Genomic DNA, 13,533 nt, shown 5'->3' with positions numbered 1-13,533 from the left:
CTAATATAGCGATACTAAACATAATTCATGGGAATCCAAATGAGTTATACACTTATTACATATATTACTTAGTTATCCAGGTGAATGTTCTAGAGTATGACGAATTGCAAGCCCAAGTTGTTCAGTAGTTAGTTCTGGTAATTACCAAGGTGATTCACATCAAATCATTCATCCTTTGATTTCTTTTGATACCTCCCATGCTTCCTAGATAAAATATGATGTCTTTAATCGTTTTAGATGTTCAAGCACACAATGCAGTTTTCTTAGTCATTTTCATAAAGCATTAGAAAAAAAAAAGAGTTAAAACATATGTTGATCACAATTTACAAACTTAGAGAAGGCAATGAATAGTTATCAGCATTTTTTACGGCAATTGAGCAATCACAAATTCCATTGCTCATATTATTAGAAAATTATACATCTTCAAAATGATATTTGGATGAGCTCTTCAAGACAATTGAACATGTGAAAAAGTATGGACAAATTGTGATACTCACATGCTACAATTTTGATTTATCAAATGTACACCATAAAAATTTAATATATATTGAATTGAATAATATAACATATACTGATTAAATGAATTACTACTATATAAATTCAAGAACTTCAATATAAACTAAGTAGAGATTTTTTGTGCAAGACACAAGGATTGCACAAGAATCTAGACTAGTTATACATTCTCATCAACACCAATTGAATTAACCATCTCGCTGCATGCTTATTAGTCACATGCCTAGTAATCTAGAGGTTGTTCATCTGGATCATCAGATCTATTTATATCATAACATAAAGAATTTTTAAAGTGGCTATAAGCTACATTAACTTCAAATATCTGACCAATAATATCTGTTTTATTAGTTACTACATCAAAGACACCACATATCCTCTCAATTAATGATGTTGTACTGATAGTCCTTCAGAACATCAAATTTTCTCTTTTTTTTTTCTTACCAATATTTTTGGATAGTATGGTAATAGCTCTCACTCGTTTCTCTAAAATCTCAAGTTACAACATAGTAATATCCATGTTGTGGGACTATTCCATCAAAACAAAGAATTGGAGCTGATGAAGCTAAAGCACCATGAGCAATATGAGGATACTTTCGACAAAATCTTGCTACAATCACTCCACCATAAGAGCCTCTATAATCAAGTTTAGGAGAATTATGAGCATTCAAAGTTTTCTTGATGTGTAGACAAACAATAGCATAATTAAGTCTGCTAATGCCTACGCTGAGTTCAAATACTCCATGGTACTTGGATTTCTCAAAGATTCTTTATATGATCCAAATGTAAATGATTTTTCATAATACCTATGCTCAACATATAGAAGAAGATCATTGAAATGAGGAGCATGATCTTTGAAAAATCCAGCACTATTGATTTCTTGTTCTAAGAAATTCTCAGCACCAAGCCATACAAAGATTGGTGCACCTAATTCTACACGACTCCATTTCTTGAAATTTATCATGTATCTTTATTGGAAAGTGGTGTAGCTATTAGGGTTATAGTTAAAGTGGTCTATTCTTTGGGTGTAGTAATATTTCTTAGAAAATTCTAAATAAAAGTTTTTCTTGGTTTTGCACGAACTTCGAACGAGAATCTAAACTAGTTATGTAGTTTACATATATTATTACTCAACTATTCTAGAGGTAATAAAACAATTCATGGAAATTTAAATGAGTTATACAGTAATTACATATATTACTTAGTTATGCAAGTGAATGTTCTAGACTATGACGAACAACAAGCCCAAGTTGTTCAACAGTTGGTTTTGATCATTATGAAGATAATTCACATCAAATCACTCATCTTTCGGTTTCTTTTATTTTTGCATCCCATGCTCCCCAGATCAAATATGATGTCTTTATTAGTTTAAGAAGTTTAAACACCCAATGTGGTTTCTCAGTCATTTGCATAAAGGAGTGGAAAGAAAGAGTTGAAACATATGTTGATTACATATTTAGAGAAGGCAATGAATGGTCATTAGCATTTTTTAGGGTAATTGAGCAATCACACATTTTACTGCTCATATTATTAGAAGATTATGCATCTACAAAATGATATTTGGATGAGCTCGTCAAGATAAAGGATATGGACAAATTGTGATACTCGCATGCTACAAATTTTGATTTGTACGCCATAAAAATAAAATATATATTGAATTGAATAATATAAAATATACTGATTAAATGAATTAATACGATATAAATTCAAGAACTTCTAATAAAAATATAAATTGAATAGAAATTCTTTGTGCATGACATGAGGATCGCACGTATATCCTATGCGAATCTAAACTAGTTATGCATTGTCATCAACACCAACTGGATTAACCATCTAGCTACATGCTTGTGAATCTCATGCATATTCATCTAGAGACGGTTCATCTGGATCATCAGATCTATTTATATCATAGCATGAAGAATTTTTATAGTGATTAAAAGCTACAACAACTTCGAATATTTTACCAATGATATTTGTTTTATTAGCTGCTCCATCAATGATCACATATCTTCCAAACTAATGTGCATTGTACTGAGCAGCAGTGTAATTCACATGATGAAAATAGTCATTTGAAACTTCAACTTTTCTCATTTTTCTTCAAATCTCAAATCTCTTGCTAAAAATTGAGAGGTCATCATGAGGCTTTTTGGGTATTTCCTCAATTTTATACCAAGATTTTTGTATAGCATGATAGCAACTCTCACTTGTTTCTCTAACATGTTGTGGGACAATACCATCAAAATAAAGAATGGGAGCTAATAAAGCCAAAGCAGCATGGGCAACATGAGGATACTTTCAATGTAACCATGCTGCAAGCATTCTACCATAAGAGCCTCCATAATCAAGTATTGGAGAATTATGGCATTCAAAGTTTTCATGATGTGTAGAATAGCAGCATAGTTTGCTATTGCTTGCGCTGAATTCAAATACTCCATGGAACTTGCATTTCTCAAAGCTTCTTTATGTGATCTAAATCTATCTATGCTCAATATATAGAAGAAGATCATTGAAATGAGGAGCATTTTCTTTGAGAAATCTATCAGTATTGATTCTCTGTTCTAAGGAATCCTCAGCACCCAACCATGTAAAAATTGGTGCACCTGATTTTGGACTACTCTAGTTTTTGAAATTTATTAATATCTTTATTGGAAAGTGATGTAGCTTTCAGGGTTACAGTTGAAGTGGTCTAAATATAAACTAAATAGAAATTTTTTGTGCATGACACGAGGATTGCACGAGAATCTAAACTAGTTATACATTAGCATCACTACCAATTGGATTAACCATCTCGATACATGCTTGTCAATCTCATGCCTAGTCATCTAGATCATCAGATCTATTTATCATAGCATCTAGTCTGCAAAAATTTTCTTCGTATCGTATGAACATTGTACGAGAATCTAAACTAGTTATACAATTATTATATATTACTCAACTATTCTTGCGATAATAAAAATAATGCAAGGGAATCTAAACAAGTTATACACTTATTACATATATTATTTAGTTATGCATGTGAATTTTTTAGATTATAATGAACATCACGTCCATGTTATTTCAACAGTTTGTTCTGGTAATTACATAGGCAAGTCACATCAAATCACTCATCTTTCGATTGGTTTTGATACCTCCCATTCTCGTCACATCAAATATGATATCTTCATCAATTTTAGAAGTTCAAATACTCAACGCGATTTTCTCAATCATTTGCATAAGGTGGATACTACAATGAAGATGGCAAAAATATCTTCTCATGAAGATGCTTTGGTTAAAAGTGTGGTTTATTTATTTAGCCACACTTTAAACAAAAACAACACTTTTATAAATATCAAAATCTAACCATACAATCCATCATCCAAAGGTCAAAAAGAAATATACTCATATGAAGACAATTATGCCATCTTCATTGTAGTATCCACCTTTGCATAAAGCGTTGGAAAGAAAAGGAATAGAAACATATGTTGATTATAAAGCTTTTTTATATGATCTAAATAGAAATGATTTTTCATAATACCTATGCTCAATATATAAAAGAGGAGCACTGAAATGAGAAGCATTATATTTGAAAAATCTAGTAGCATTGATTTTCTTATCTAAGAAATTCTCAACACCAAACCATGCAAAGACCGGTGCACTTCATTTTGCACATACTTTTATCAAACAGTCATGTAGCTTTTAGGGGTTATAGTTGAAGTGGTACAATCTTTAGATGTAGTAATATATCTTGAAAAACTCTAATGAAAATATAAATTTAATAGAATTTTTTTTTTTGGCATCACACGAACATCGTACAAGAATCTAAACTAGTTATGTAATGATTTTCAATTGAACCAATTTATATCCTGAACTTTAAGACATGACTCAAATTGACCCTTCCATCTAGTTCTGTCATAAAAAAAATGATGTGACACCCAGACCTTACCACATATCTCTCCTTCTTCGTCTTTCAGGATAACACCTCTACCTCTTTCATTTTTAACTCTTCATCTTTTTGTCTCTCAACTCGTAACTCGCTCTCTCAACCCGTAACTCCCTCTCTCCCAACAATGCTGCTGTCTTCCTTCTCAATACGTCACAGCCCCTCCCTCCAACCCGTTGCAGCACCTCCGTCCAACTCTCCTTCATCGTTGCTCATTCCTCACGCCGCCATCTGCGTCTTTAAACTCGTCACGCCGTTGTGTCCGTCCCTGGGCTCGATGCGTCGCTGTCTCCCTTTCAGTCAGTAATAGCGCCACTGTCTCCCTCTCTCAACCCTCCTCCTCACCGCCTCACCATTCAACACAGTGGTACTTTGCCCACTACTTACCTTAATTTTTGTTGATTGATATTGATGGTTTGATTTAATTGTTTAGAGTTTTCAAATTTTGGATTTTGTTTGGTTTAATGTTCTTCTTCCAAGGATAACGATGCGGAAGATCTAGCAAGAGGCACGACGAGCGTGCGTTGGCGATAAATGGAGGTGGGTCAAGTTGTTGAGGTGAGCTTTGATGGTGTTGTGGTATTTGGAATGAGCAGTGAGCTCCGAGCAATTTGTTAGAGAATGAGTGTGAGAGAGATTGGGGTGTGGGGAGTGTGTTTGGACCGCGTGGCAATGGGAGGGAGACGGTGGAGGAAAATTTCTCGGTGGTGGGTTCACGGTGAAAGAAGAAGGGTTGTGAGAAAGAGGGTGAAGAGGGAGAACGGAAGAAAAGAAAAGAGGGAGGATGGTGGTATGAGAGTTAATATTTTATTCAATTTTATTTCTAACATTTTTGATTTATTCAATTTTGTCTCTAATGTTTTTTTATGTGTCAAAACTATCCTTAGAAGTTTTTAATTTCATCCCTGACATTTTACATAGAGTTAACATCTAGGGATAATTTTGATGAAAATAAAAAATGTTAGAGACAAAATTGGATGCAACTAAAAGCTAGGGGTATTTTTAAAAGAAATTGCAAAAAGTATACTTTACTCTAATAATAATAAAAAATAAATTTTGAATTTAATTTTGATGCACTGACAATCTACTATTCACGAGGTCAATAAAAATAATAATTATTTTTTGTTATATAACGTCATGTGATTAGATTCAAGTGTAAAATTATTTTATACTAATAATTTATCAAAATTAAATTCATAAATTTATGATTTATTTCTTTCATAATAATTTAAAATATACTTTTTGGATTTAATATTATACAACCACGACACATTTTAGCATTTCTACCTGAATCAGAGTGACTCTACCCCAGTCCTCTTACAAGAGAGTGAATTCTCTCTGGTAGAAAAAAAAAACTTGATAATCTCAATTGTTGAATCTTGTCCATCCAAATTCTTTTAAAAAAGAGTTACACTATTACTAAAAATAAAAAAGGAAAAAGAGAGAGATTTACATCTCCATTCTAAAGCTCTTTTTGGATTTCTTATATTGATTTAGTGTTTTGGTTGATGCAACTCATTATTTTTTTAATAATTATGTCTTTCAACAAAAAAAAAATCTATTTTTTATATCCAACTTCTTCTTTTACTTTTTTTTCCCTTTCTTTTCTTTTCTACGGTCAACAATAAAATAATTGCTATTTTTTTAATTATAAAATAATTCAACCAAAAACAATTTTTTTGTAAATAAAGAAAACAAGTTTCTATCAGAGATTGATATTTGTTGAAATGTTCATGAAAAAAATTTAAGTTTGAGTTTCTAAAACAAATTTTTTATCAATCTTCTGAAACAATCTTTTTTTTTTTTTACAATTGAATTTACAGGATATTATTTTAGATAATAAAAATATACGGAGAGAGAATAAATAAGTTGAAATTAAATTACGTGAAGTATTTTTCCAAACTAATGAAATCGTTTCTGATAAAGTTTATTCAAAGATTAATGATAACAAATTAAAATAAAAAAAAACATTATAATCTGAATAATTATTTATAGCATTGGATTTCATGGAGACACTCTATGAAAAGATCAGACGAGAAGTCATGAAGCTAAAGGAGAGAGAATTAAAAATAAATCTCTTTTAATCTTGACAGTTGATTTTCTTAAAAAAATTTAGACGGACAAGATTCAACCATTAACACCATCCAGTTTTTTACACCGGAGAGGATCCGCTCCCCACTTACAACAAGAGCACTGCCCTAATCTTCATTCTGTTCTCTCCTTCCTCAATTCACAAATACGACTTCAAATTACTCAAATTCAAGGTAGAGGCTCCTCTAATCTCAATTTGATTTCATCTTTCCAATTAAAAGTTCCATTTTTTCCTCCGATTTTTCCGTTTCTTAGTAGTTTTCTTTCATTTTCTCGGGAACCAAGCAGAATTCGGATATGGCGAGCGCGGTAGATGCAGCTGGAAACCCGATCCCGACATCATCGGTTTTGATGGCGGCATCGAAGCACATTGGGGTAAGATGCCAAGCAGAGAACGTGGAATTTCTCAAATGCAAGAAGAAGGATCAGAACCCTGAAAAGTGTCTCGATAAAGGGCGTGACGTCACTCGCTGCGTCCTTGGCCTGTGAGTTTTTCTTTTTTTTTTTTAATTTTGCGGAAAAATTTATGCTTTTTTCTATTTTCTTTTTGTTGGATTTTATGTTTATGATCTTATGGTTTTGAAATGATAAATGGAACCATTTATTCAATGTGTATCATTTAGCTGGAAAAAAAAAAAAGAAACATTAGGTGGCTAGAGTAGCAATGAGAGAGTTTCTGGTGTTGGAAACTGTAGTTATTGTGCTGTTTATGTTTGTCTCAAGAGACTGCAGTTAGTTGTGTAGAATGTGTTTCTGGTGTTTGAGAGGATGGAATTATAATAGTAAAGATACTTACACACCAATTTGTATTGGCATAGTTTTTTAACTGCTTCTTATGGGTTGATTACAAGCCATGGATGGGGCGATTAGCTTAATGGATCTCTCGTGTCGGACATTAGCTAGTAACTTGTAAGACATTCATCGAATGCAATCTTTATTGAAAATTCTACACTCATAACTTATTGGCTAAGAAAGATGCTGACATTCTTGTTGACTGTTGGATGGATTATATTAACTTATTCAATCCAAAAAGTGATACATATCTTGCTGAACTTCCTCAAAATGTCGACATTTTTTGTGGAGTGCTTATGTCCTTATCTTAAATAGACTGATTTTGGCATGTTTCCGATCGACCGATTCTATCAGATTGTTGGATTTTTGGAATAGTTCATATGAAAACTTTTAATTGATTAGCTTTGAGTATAAAATTGTAAATTAGATATGGACCAGACCGTAGGATGTTTGAAATCTTAGTTTCAATATGTTGGCAACAGAGATATAGATTTCAATTCTAACTGAGGTGCTTGTTTTCATACTATTTGTCATGAGGGTTCATCATCATCTTTGTCTACTCTAGTTTTTACCCTTGTTTCACCTCCAAATATGTATTTCATGCAAATTTATTCACAATTAGTCCTTTTAGTCACATGTTATAATTGAAATTGTGAGCATGTGTGGAAGTACCATATGTTTTACTACTATTATGAGTCTCTACCTCCTGCTGGCACTTGGAATTACTCTGTTTATTTCCAGATGTCACAGCTTACGATACTCCTGTTTCTTTTGAATTTATTTTACATGTGAACTGTGTGATAAATAATAGTAAATACCTTACTGAAGTTTTCATTGGATGATTCCTTGGCCTTTGAAAGGAGTGCTTTCGGTGAAAAGAGGAGACCTTTATGATCTAATTATGGTTGCATAATGCAATCCCTCTCTTCACAAGCAATGCATATTTTTTGTAATGATTTCTAAGTGGCACTAATTCAATGAATTTTCTGCAGTCTCAGGGATCTACACCAAAAGTGCACAAAGGAGATGGATGACTATGTTGGCTGCATGTACTACCGCACAAACGAATTTGACATGTGTCGCAAAGAGCAGCAAGCTTTCGAAAAAAAATGTACATTGGAATGAAACTATACACTTTGTCATTGTTGGAAAAAATAACTCCACAGGCAATTTGGAGTGAGCAAAATGGGCCTGTGTCACAAATGTTCATTGATCATGTGTTTGTATGAATCTTTTACCTTTGGCTAAGTTGGTCATCTATGTTTTCCTAGAGAAACATTTCCAAGCAGAACAAAACAATCATCTTCAATCACAATAACTAATGAGAATTTTTTGATGTGGGAACATATGCTTATAACTCCATGTTACGTGTGAATGCAGCGTTTTCTAGTGTTTTATGGATACAATCTCGTTATTTCATTATGAATTGAGAAGCAGCTTATACAAAATTAATTGTTTTATAAGTTTGGACTGTTTGGTATTAAACATGTTGAATATTATCATCTTTTTAACCGTATTTTCAAATGATTTCTCATAAGCATTAATTAGCAAGCAGACTCAGGTGGAAACCGGAGACATACATTGAACTCACAAGTTAAACAGGTTATTCTCCATGAAGCGACATAATTAAAATCCGCCTCTTTCCATACACAAACACCGAATCAAGCATGAATGAATGTTGGATTGGAAATGCTTCTGACTAGAGTAGTAATGAGTTATTACTATTATCTTTTTCTTAATAGAAATCCGAAGTTAGACTTAGTGGGACATTATTTTAGTTGTTGATCCCTACATGATAGTAAACAATTTAGATCAATACCAATTAAAATCACAAAAGAAGTACTTGTGTACTCTACAATTTGCGTAAATAAATTTAAGGGTAAAGTATATTTTTTGTCTTTAAAGTTTGGTAAAAATTTTAAAAAATTCCTAAGTTTTATTTTATTTCAATTTTGTCCTAAAGTTTTCAATTTGCATCAAATATACCATCGACGGTTAAATTTTCAAAAAAAAAATAAGACTAATCTAACAATAATGCATGAAAATTATGCTTGATTTGCTTGTGTTGAGCGTTGTTCTTATGAAATTGTTGTTAAATTGGTCTTAATTTTTTTTGAAAAATTAGCCGTCAGGAGTATATTTGATGCAAATCGAAAACTTCTAGGACAAAATTGAAACAAAATAAAATTTAGGAGTATTTTTAGAACTTTTGTCAAATTTCAAAGACAAAAAATATACTTTACCCTAAATTTAATATAATTGTTCAATGGCAATCTGAATGTTCATTTTTTATATACTTTAATTGCTTTCTCTTTAATTAAGATCTAAAAATTTGATCATCATAAAAAGATATATACAAAAAATAATCATCATATATTTATGTGTATATACATCTATTATTTTACATATTTTTAATGTATATTTTGTATTTCAACATATATTTTATATAGTAGTAGATTTTCACTGCATAAAGCATGATTGAAAAATATAATATGAGATTTATCAAATCTAGTCAATCGCAATTGATCAATCCTATATTAATAATTTAATAAAAATTAGAGACATTTACAGCAAAGGTGTCGTGGTGTAGTTGGTTATCACGTCAGTCTAACACACTGAAGGTCTCCGGTTCGAGTCCGGGCGACGCCATTTTGTTTTAGTATTTTCTTCTTTCCACAATAACTCTGTTACTTTTAATCTCAGTTCTTAGTCATTATAGATTGTCAGTTGTTTTGGCTCGAGTTTCAGGTTGGAAGACATATAATGAACTTGGTTTTAGTTTATGCATACCAATTAGTACTCTCATGTTACACTCCCAGGTTTCCTTCAAGATCCTGCAACGGTTGCCATTACAATCATTAGTCAAACATGGGTCGAAGTTTTTACACTCACTCAAACATGAACACCAGGTGTTCGATCATATTCCTCACTCAAAAGTTGCATGGGTTAAGCGTTCCATGCTTACCCTTTTGCACAACAACCTTCCCTTTCGTGCCCTGTTTGTATTCAAGACCCAGTTCCAGCTGTGTTCGCTCGACTGTGTTGATGAGGTTGGTGTTGCCTTGGCTCTCAAGGCTTGTCAAGGAGAGCTGAAACTTGGGTGCCAACTCCATGGTTTTGCAGTGTCCAGCGGGTTCATTTCGTTGGTCACCGTGTCAAATTCGCTGATGAAGATGTACTGCAAGTCAGGGAATTTTCGGAAGGCCTTGCGTGTGTTTGAGAATTTGAGTTGCCCTGACATTGTTTCTTGGAACACTGTTCTTTCAGGGTTTGAGGAGAACATAGATGCTTTGAGTTTTGCTTGTTCTATGCATTCAAATGGGATCGTGTTTGATCCTGTGACATACACCACTGCTCTTGCCTTTTGTTGGGGTAATCATGGGTTTTGTTTTGGGAGCCAATTGCATTCTCTTGTTGCAAAATTTGGATTGAATTGTGAAGTTTTCGTAGGGAATGCTCTGATAACCATGTATTCAAGGTCAGGGAGTTTAGCTGAGGCTAGGAGGGTGTTTGATGAGATGCCCCGGAAGGATTTGGTTTCATGGAGTGCAATGCTTTCGGGTTATGCTCAAGAGGGGGAATGTTTTGGGCTGGAAGCAGTTTCACTGTTTGTTAGCATGGTTAGGCAAGGGATGTCCCTTGACCATGTCTCGTTTACGGGTGCAGTTTCAGCTTGTGGTTATATGAAAAACTTAGAGCTAGGGAGGCAGATACATGGTTTGACACTTAAAGTGGGGTATGGAACACATGTTTCGGTTTGCAATGTGTTGATCTCGACTTATTTGAAGTGTGAGGTCGGCAGAGATGCAAAACTGGTTTTTCAGCTGATGAATAATCGCAATGTAGTCTCTTGGACGACAATGATTTCAATTGAAGAAGAAGATGCAGTGTCTCTTTTCAATGAGATGAGAAAAGATGGTGTATATCCAAATGATATTACATTTATAGGACTATTGCATTCTATTACACTCAATAATCTGGTGGTGGAAGGTGAAATGATTCATGGATTATGCATCAAAAGCAGCTTCTTGTCGGAACCAAATGTCTCCAATAGCCTTATTACCATGTATGCCAAGTTTGAATCTGTTCAAGAATCGAAGAAAATTTTTGAGGAGGTTAACCATAGAGAGATAATAGCATGGAATTCATTAATTTCAGGGTATGCTCAGAATAGCTTATTCAAAGATGCTTTCCTTACATTTTTGGCTGCAGTGAATGAGGTAAAACCAAACCAATACACTTTTGGCAGTGTCTTAAATGCTATTGCTGCTGCTGAGGATATATCTTTGAAACATGGGCAACGATGCCATTCGGAATTGATCAAATGTGGGTTAGACACTGATCCGATTGTTTCAGGTTCTCTGCTTGACATGTATGGCAAGCGTGGGAGCATAGCCGAGTCTCAAAGAGTATTTGACGAGACACCTAGAAAAAGTGAGTTTGCTTGGACTGCAATAGTATCAGCCTATGCTCGACATGGGGACTATGAGTCAGTGATGAGTTTGTTTAAGGAGATGGAGAGTGAAGGAACCACTCCTGACTCCATCACTTTCCTTTCCGTTTTAGCTGCATGTTGTAGAAAAGGCATGGTTGATGTAGGCCATAGAGTCTTTGACTCCATGGTGAAAGAACATTCAATTGAACCAACTCCAGAACATTATTCTATCATGGTGGACATGTTAGGTCGCGCAGGACTGCTAAATGAGGCAGAAGTGTTGATGCACCAGATTCCAGGAGGACCTAGATTGTCAGTGTTGCAAAGCTTGCTTGGTTCTTGTAGAATACATGGGAATATAGAGATGGCTGAGAGGGTTATTGATAGGTTGGTTGAAATGGATCCTGCGAGTTCAGGTTCGTATGTATTAATGGCGAATTTATACGCTGAGAAAGGGAAATGGGAGAAAGTAGCTGAAGTGAGGAAACTTATGAGAGAGAGGGGAGTGAAGAAGGAAGTTGGGTTTAGTTGGGTGGACGTTGGTGGTATTAATTCCTTGTATTTGCATGGTTTCTCTTCCGGGGATAAGTCGCACCCGGAATCTGAGGATATTTGTAACATGGCAGAGTTTATTGGATTGCAAATGAAAGTTTTGAAAGGGAGCAAAGCAAGGGAAGGAGACTGGCATCAGGAATAGCAAATTCCAAAATAAACTGGAATTTGTGATGTATTTTGCAATTGATATTTAACCTAATGTTCACTCTAAAGAAATCGAATCTTGTATTTTCCCTTTTACCTTAACATAAATAGGGATTAGACAGGCAATTCTATACATACTGACTAGTGACTTTGAGTACTTGACTTCTGATTCATAGAATCACTTTGATAGTGTAGTCAGTGCACATCACTAAACATGTTTCTGAGATATGCAAGTGCATATAATCATATTCATGGAGTGCAATGCTTGTTTCTGAAAATGCTCTTTGGAATGAAATGTGTAGTGTCTCAAATATTCATTAATCATGTATTTGTATGAATCCGTGTCTTTTGCTAGTCTTCTAATTTTTTCAGCAGAAGTTTCCAAGCAGCACAAAACAATCATCTTCAGCGATAAGAATGTTTTAACTTTTAAGTTAGAGCATAGCTTATAGTTTGATATCTTTGCTAGATGCATGTGTTTTGGTTCCTTATAGATGCGTAGTGTCTTATTATTTGAACATCAAGAATCAACAAAAACATTGCAACAACTATACAAAACAGACTTTGATATAGCATCTATCTATCTATCTATCAATTCTTATATATAAAAGTTTGATATCTAAGTTTTTCTATATTGTGTTTAAGCCATATTTTCCTTTCTAACGATGTCATGTTAGTAATTTTGCTTACTTGGCAAAATTTGAAAATTAACCAATCATCTTTTAGTAAAAGACTTTAAAAAAAATAAAAAAATTTATCTATTATTATTCAATTAAAACATAAAAGTACTAATTAAATACAATAAATATATATATTAAAAGTGTCATAATAATAATTATGAAAATTTTTATTTACAAATATTGAAATTCTACAATTTATACATATTAATACTTTTATTATTACATCATTTGGCCTACTTATGCACGCTATATAAGAGTCTATTACTCTTTATTTTTCTTAATCTCTCATACCAATTAGCGAATATTTCGTCAAGTTTAAATTTGTCACATTTTCTTACTCAATAAGTTCAAATCTATCATTATTATAAAAAAGAATAGTTAAAGTTTGGAGGGAGGTGAGGTGGGCA

At 33.4% G+C, this 13,533-nt stretch overlaps 3 protein-coding genes and 1 non-coding gene across 4 annotated transcripts; 3 read left to right on the top strand and 1 right to left on the bottom strand.

Annotated features, from left to right (window-relative positions):
* Window positions 1–1,004: 1,004 nt before the first annotated feature.
* Window positions 1,005–1,474, bottom strand: LOC140177416 (uncharacterized). Its single transcript, XM_072210514.1, has 2 exons — window positions 1,236–1,474; window positions 1,005–1,146 (listed from the first exon to the last, which is right to left on the bottom strand). Exons 1-2 carry the CDS (start codon window positions 1,472–1,474, stop codon window positions 1,005–1,007), a joined length of 381 nt encoding a protein of 126 aa, XP_072066615.1.
* A 5,042-nt stretch (window positions 1,475–6,516) lies between these two features.
* On the top strand, window positions 6,517–8,658 carry LOC112754007 (NADH dehydrogenase [ubiquinone] 1 alpha subcomplex subunit 8-B). The gene is made up of 3 exons (XM_025801652.3): window positions 6,517–6,693; window positions 6,809–7,005; window positions 8,305–8,658. The coding sequence occupies exons 2-3, from the start codon at window positions 6,818–6,820 to the stop codon at window positions 8,435–8,437; spliced, it is 321 nt and encodes a 106-aa protein (XP_025657437.1). The 5' UTR covers window positions 6,517–6,693; window positions 6,809–6,817; the 3' UTR covers window positions 8,438–8,658.
* Window positions 8,659–9,887: 1,229 nt separating this feature from the next.
* On the top strand, window positions 9,888–9,961 carry TRNAV-AAC (transfer RNA valine (anticodon AAC)). The gene has a single exon. It is a non-coding gene; the product is annotated as a tRNA-Val (tRNA).
* A 55-nt stretch (window positions 9,962–10,016) lies between these two features.
* LOC112753907 (pentatricopeptide repeat-containing protein At4g32430, mitochondrial-like) lies at window positions 10,017–12,784 on the top strand. The gene has a single exon (XM_025801645.3). The coding sequence runs from the start codon at window positions 10,117–10,119 to the stop codon at window positions 12,442–12,444; it is 2,328 nt and encodes a 775-aa protein (XP_025657430.1). The 5' UTR covers window positions 10,017–10,116; the 3' UTR covers window positions 12,445–12,784.
* Window positions 12,785–13,533: the final 749 nt, after the last annotated feature.

This window comes from Arachis hypogaea, chromosome 2 (assembly GCF_003086295.3).
Source record: "Arachis hypogaea cultivar Tifrunner chromosome 2, arahy.Tifrunner.gnm2.J5K5, whole genome shotgun sequence".
NCBI classification, from domain to species: domain Eukaryota; kingdom Viridiplantae; phylum Streptophyta; class Magnoliopsida; order Fabales; family Fabaceae; genus Arachis; species Arachis hypogaea.
This window is presented reverse-complemented; position numbering and strand designations above follow the sequence as displayed.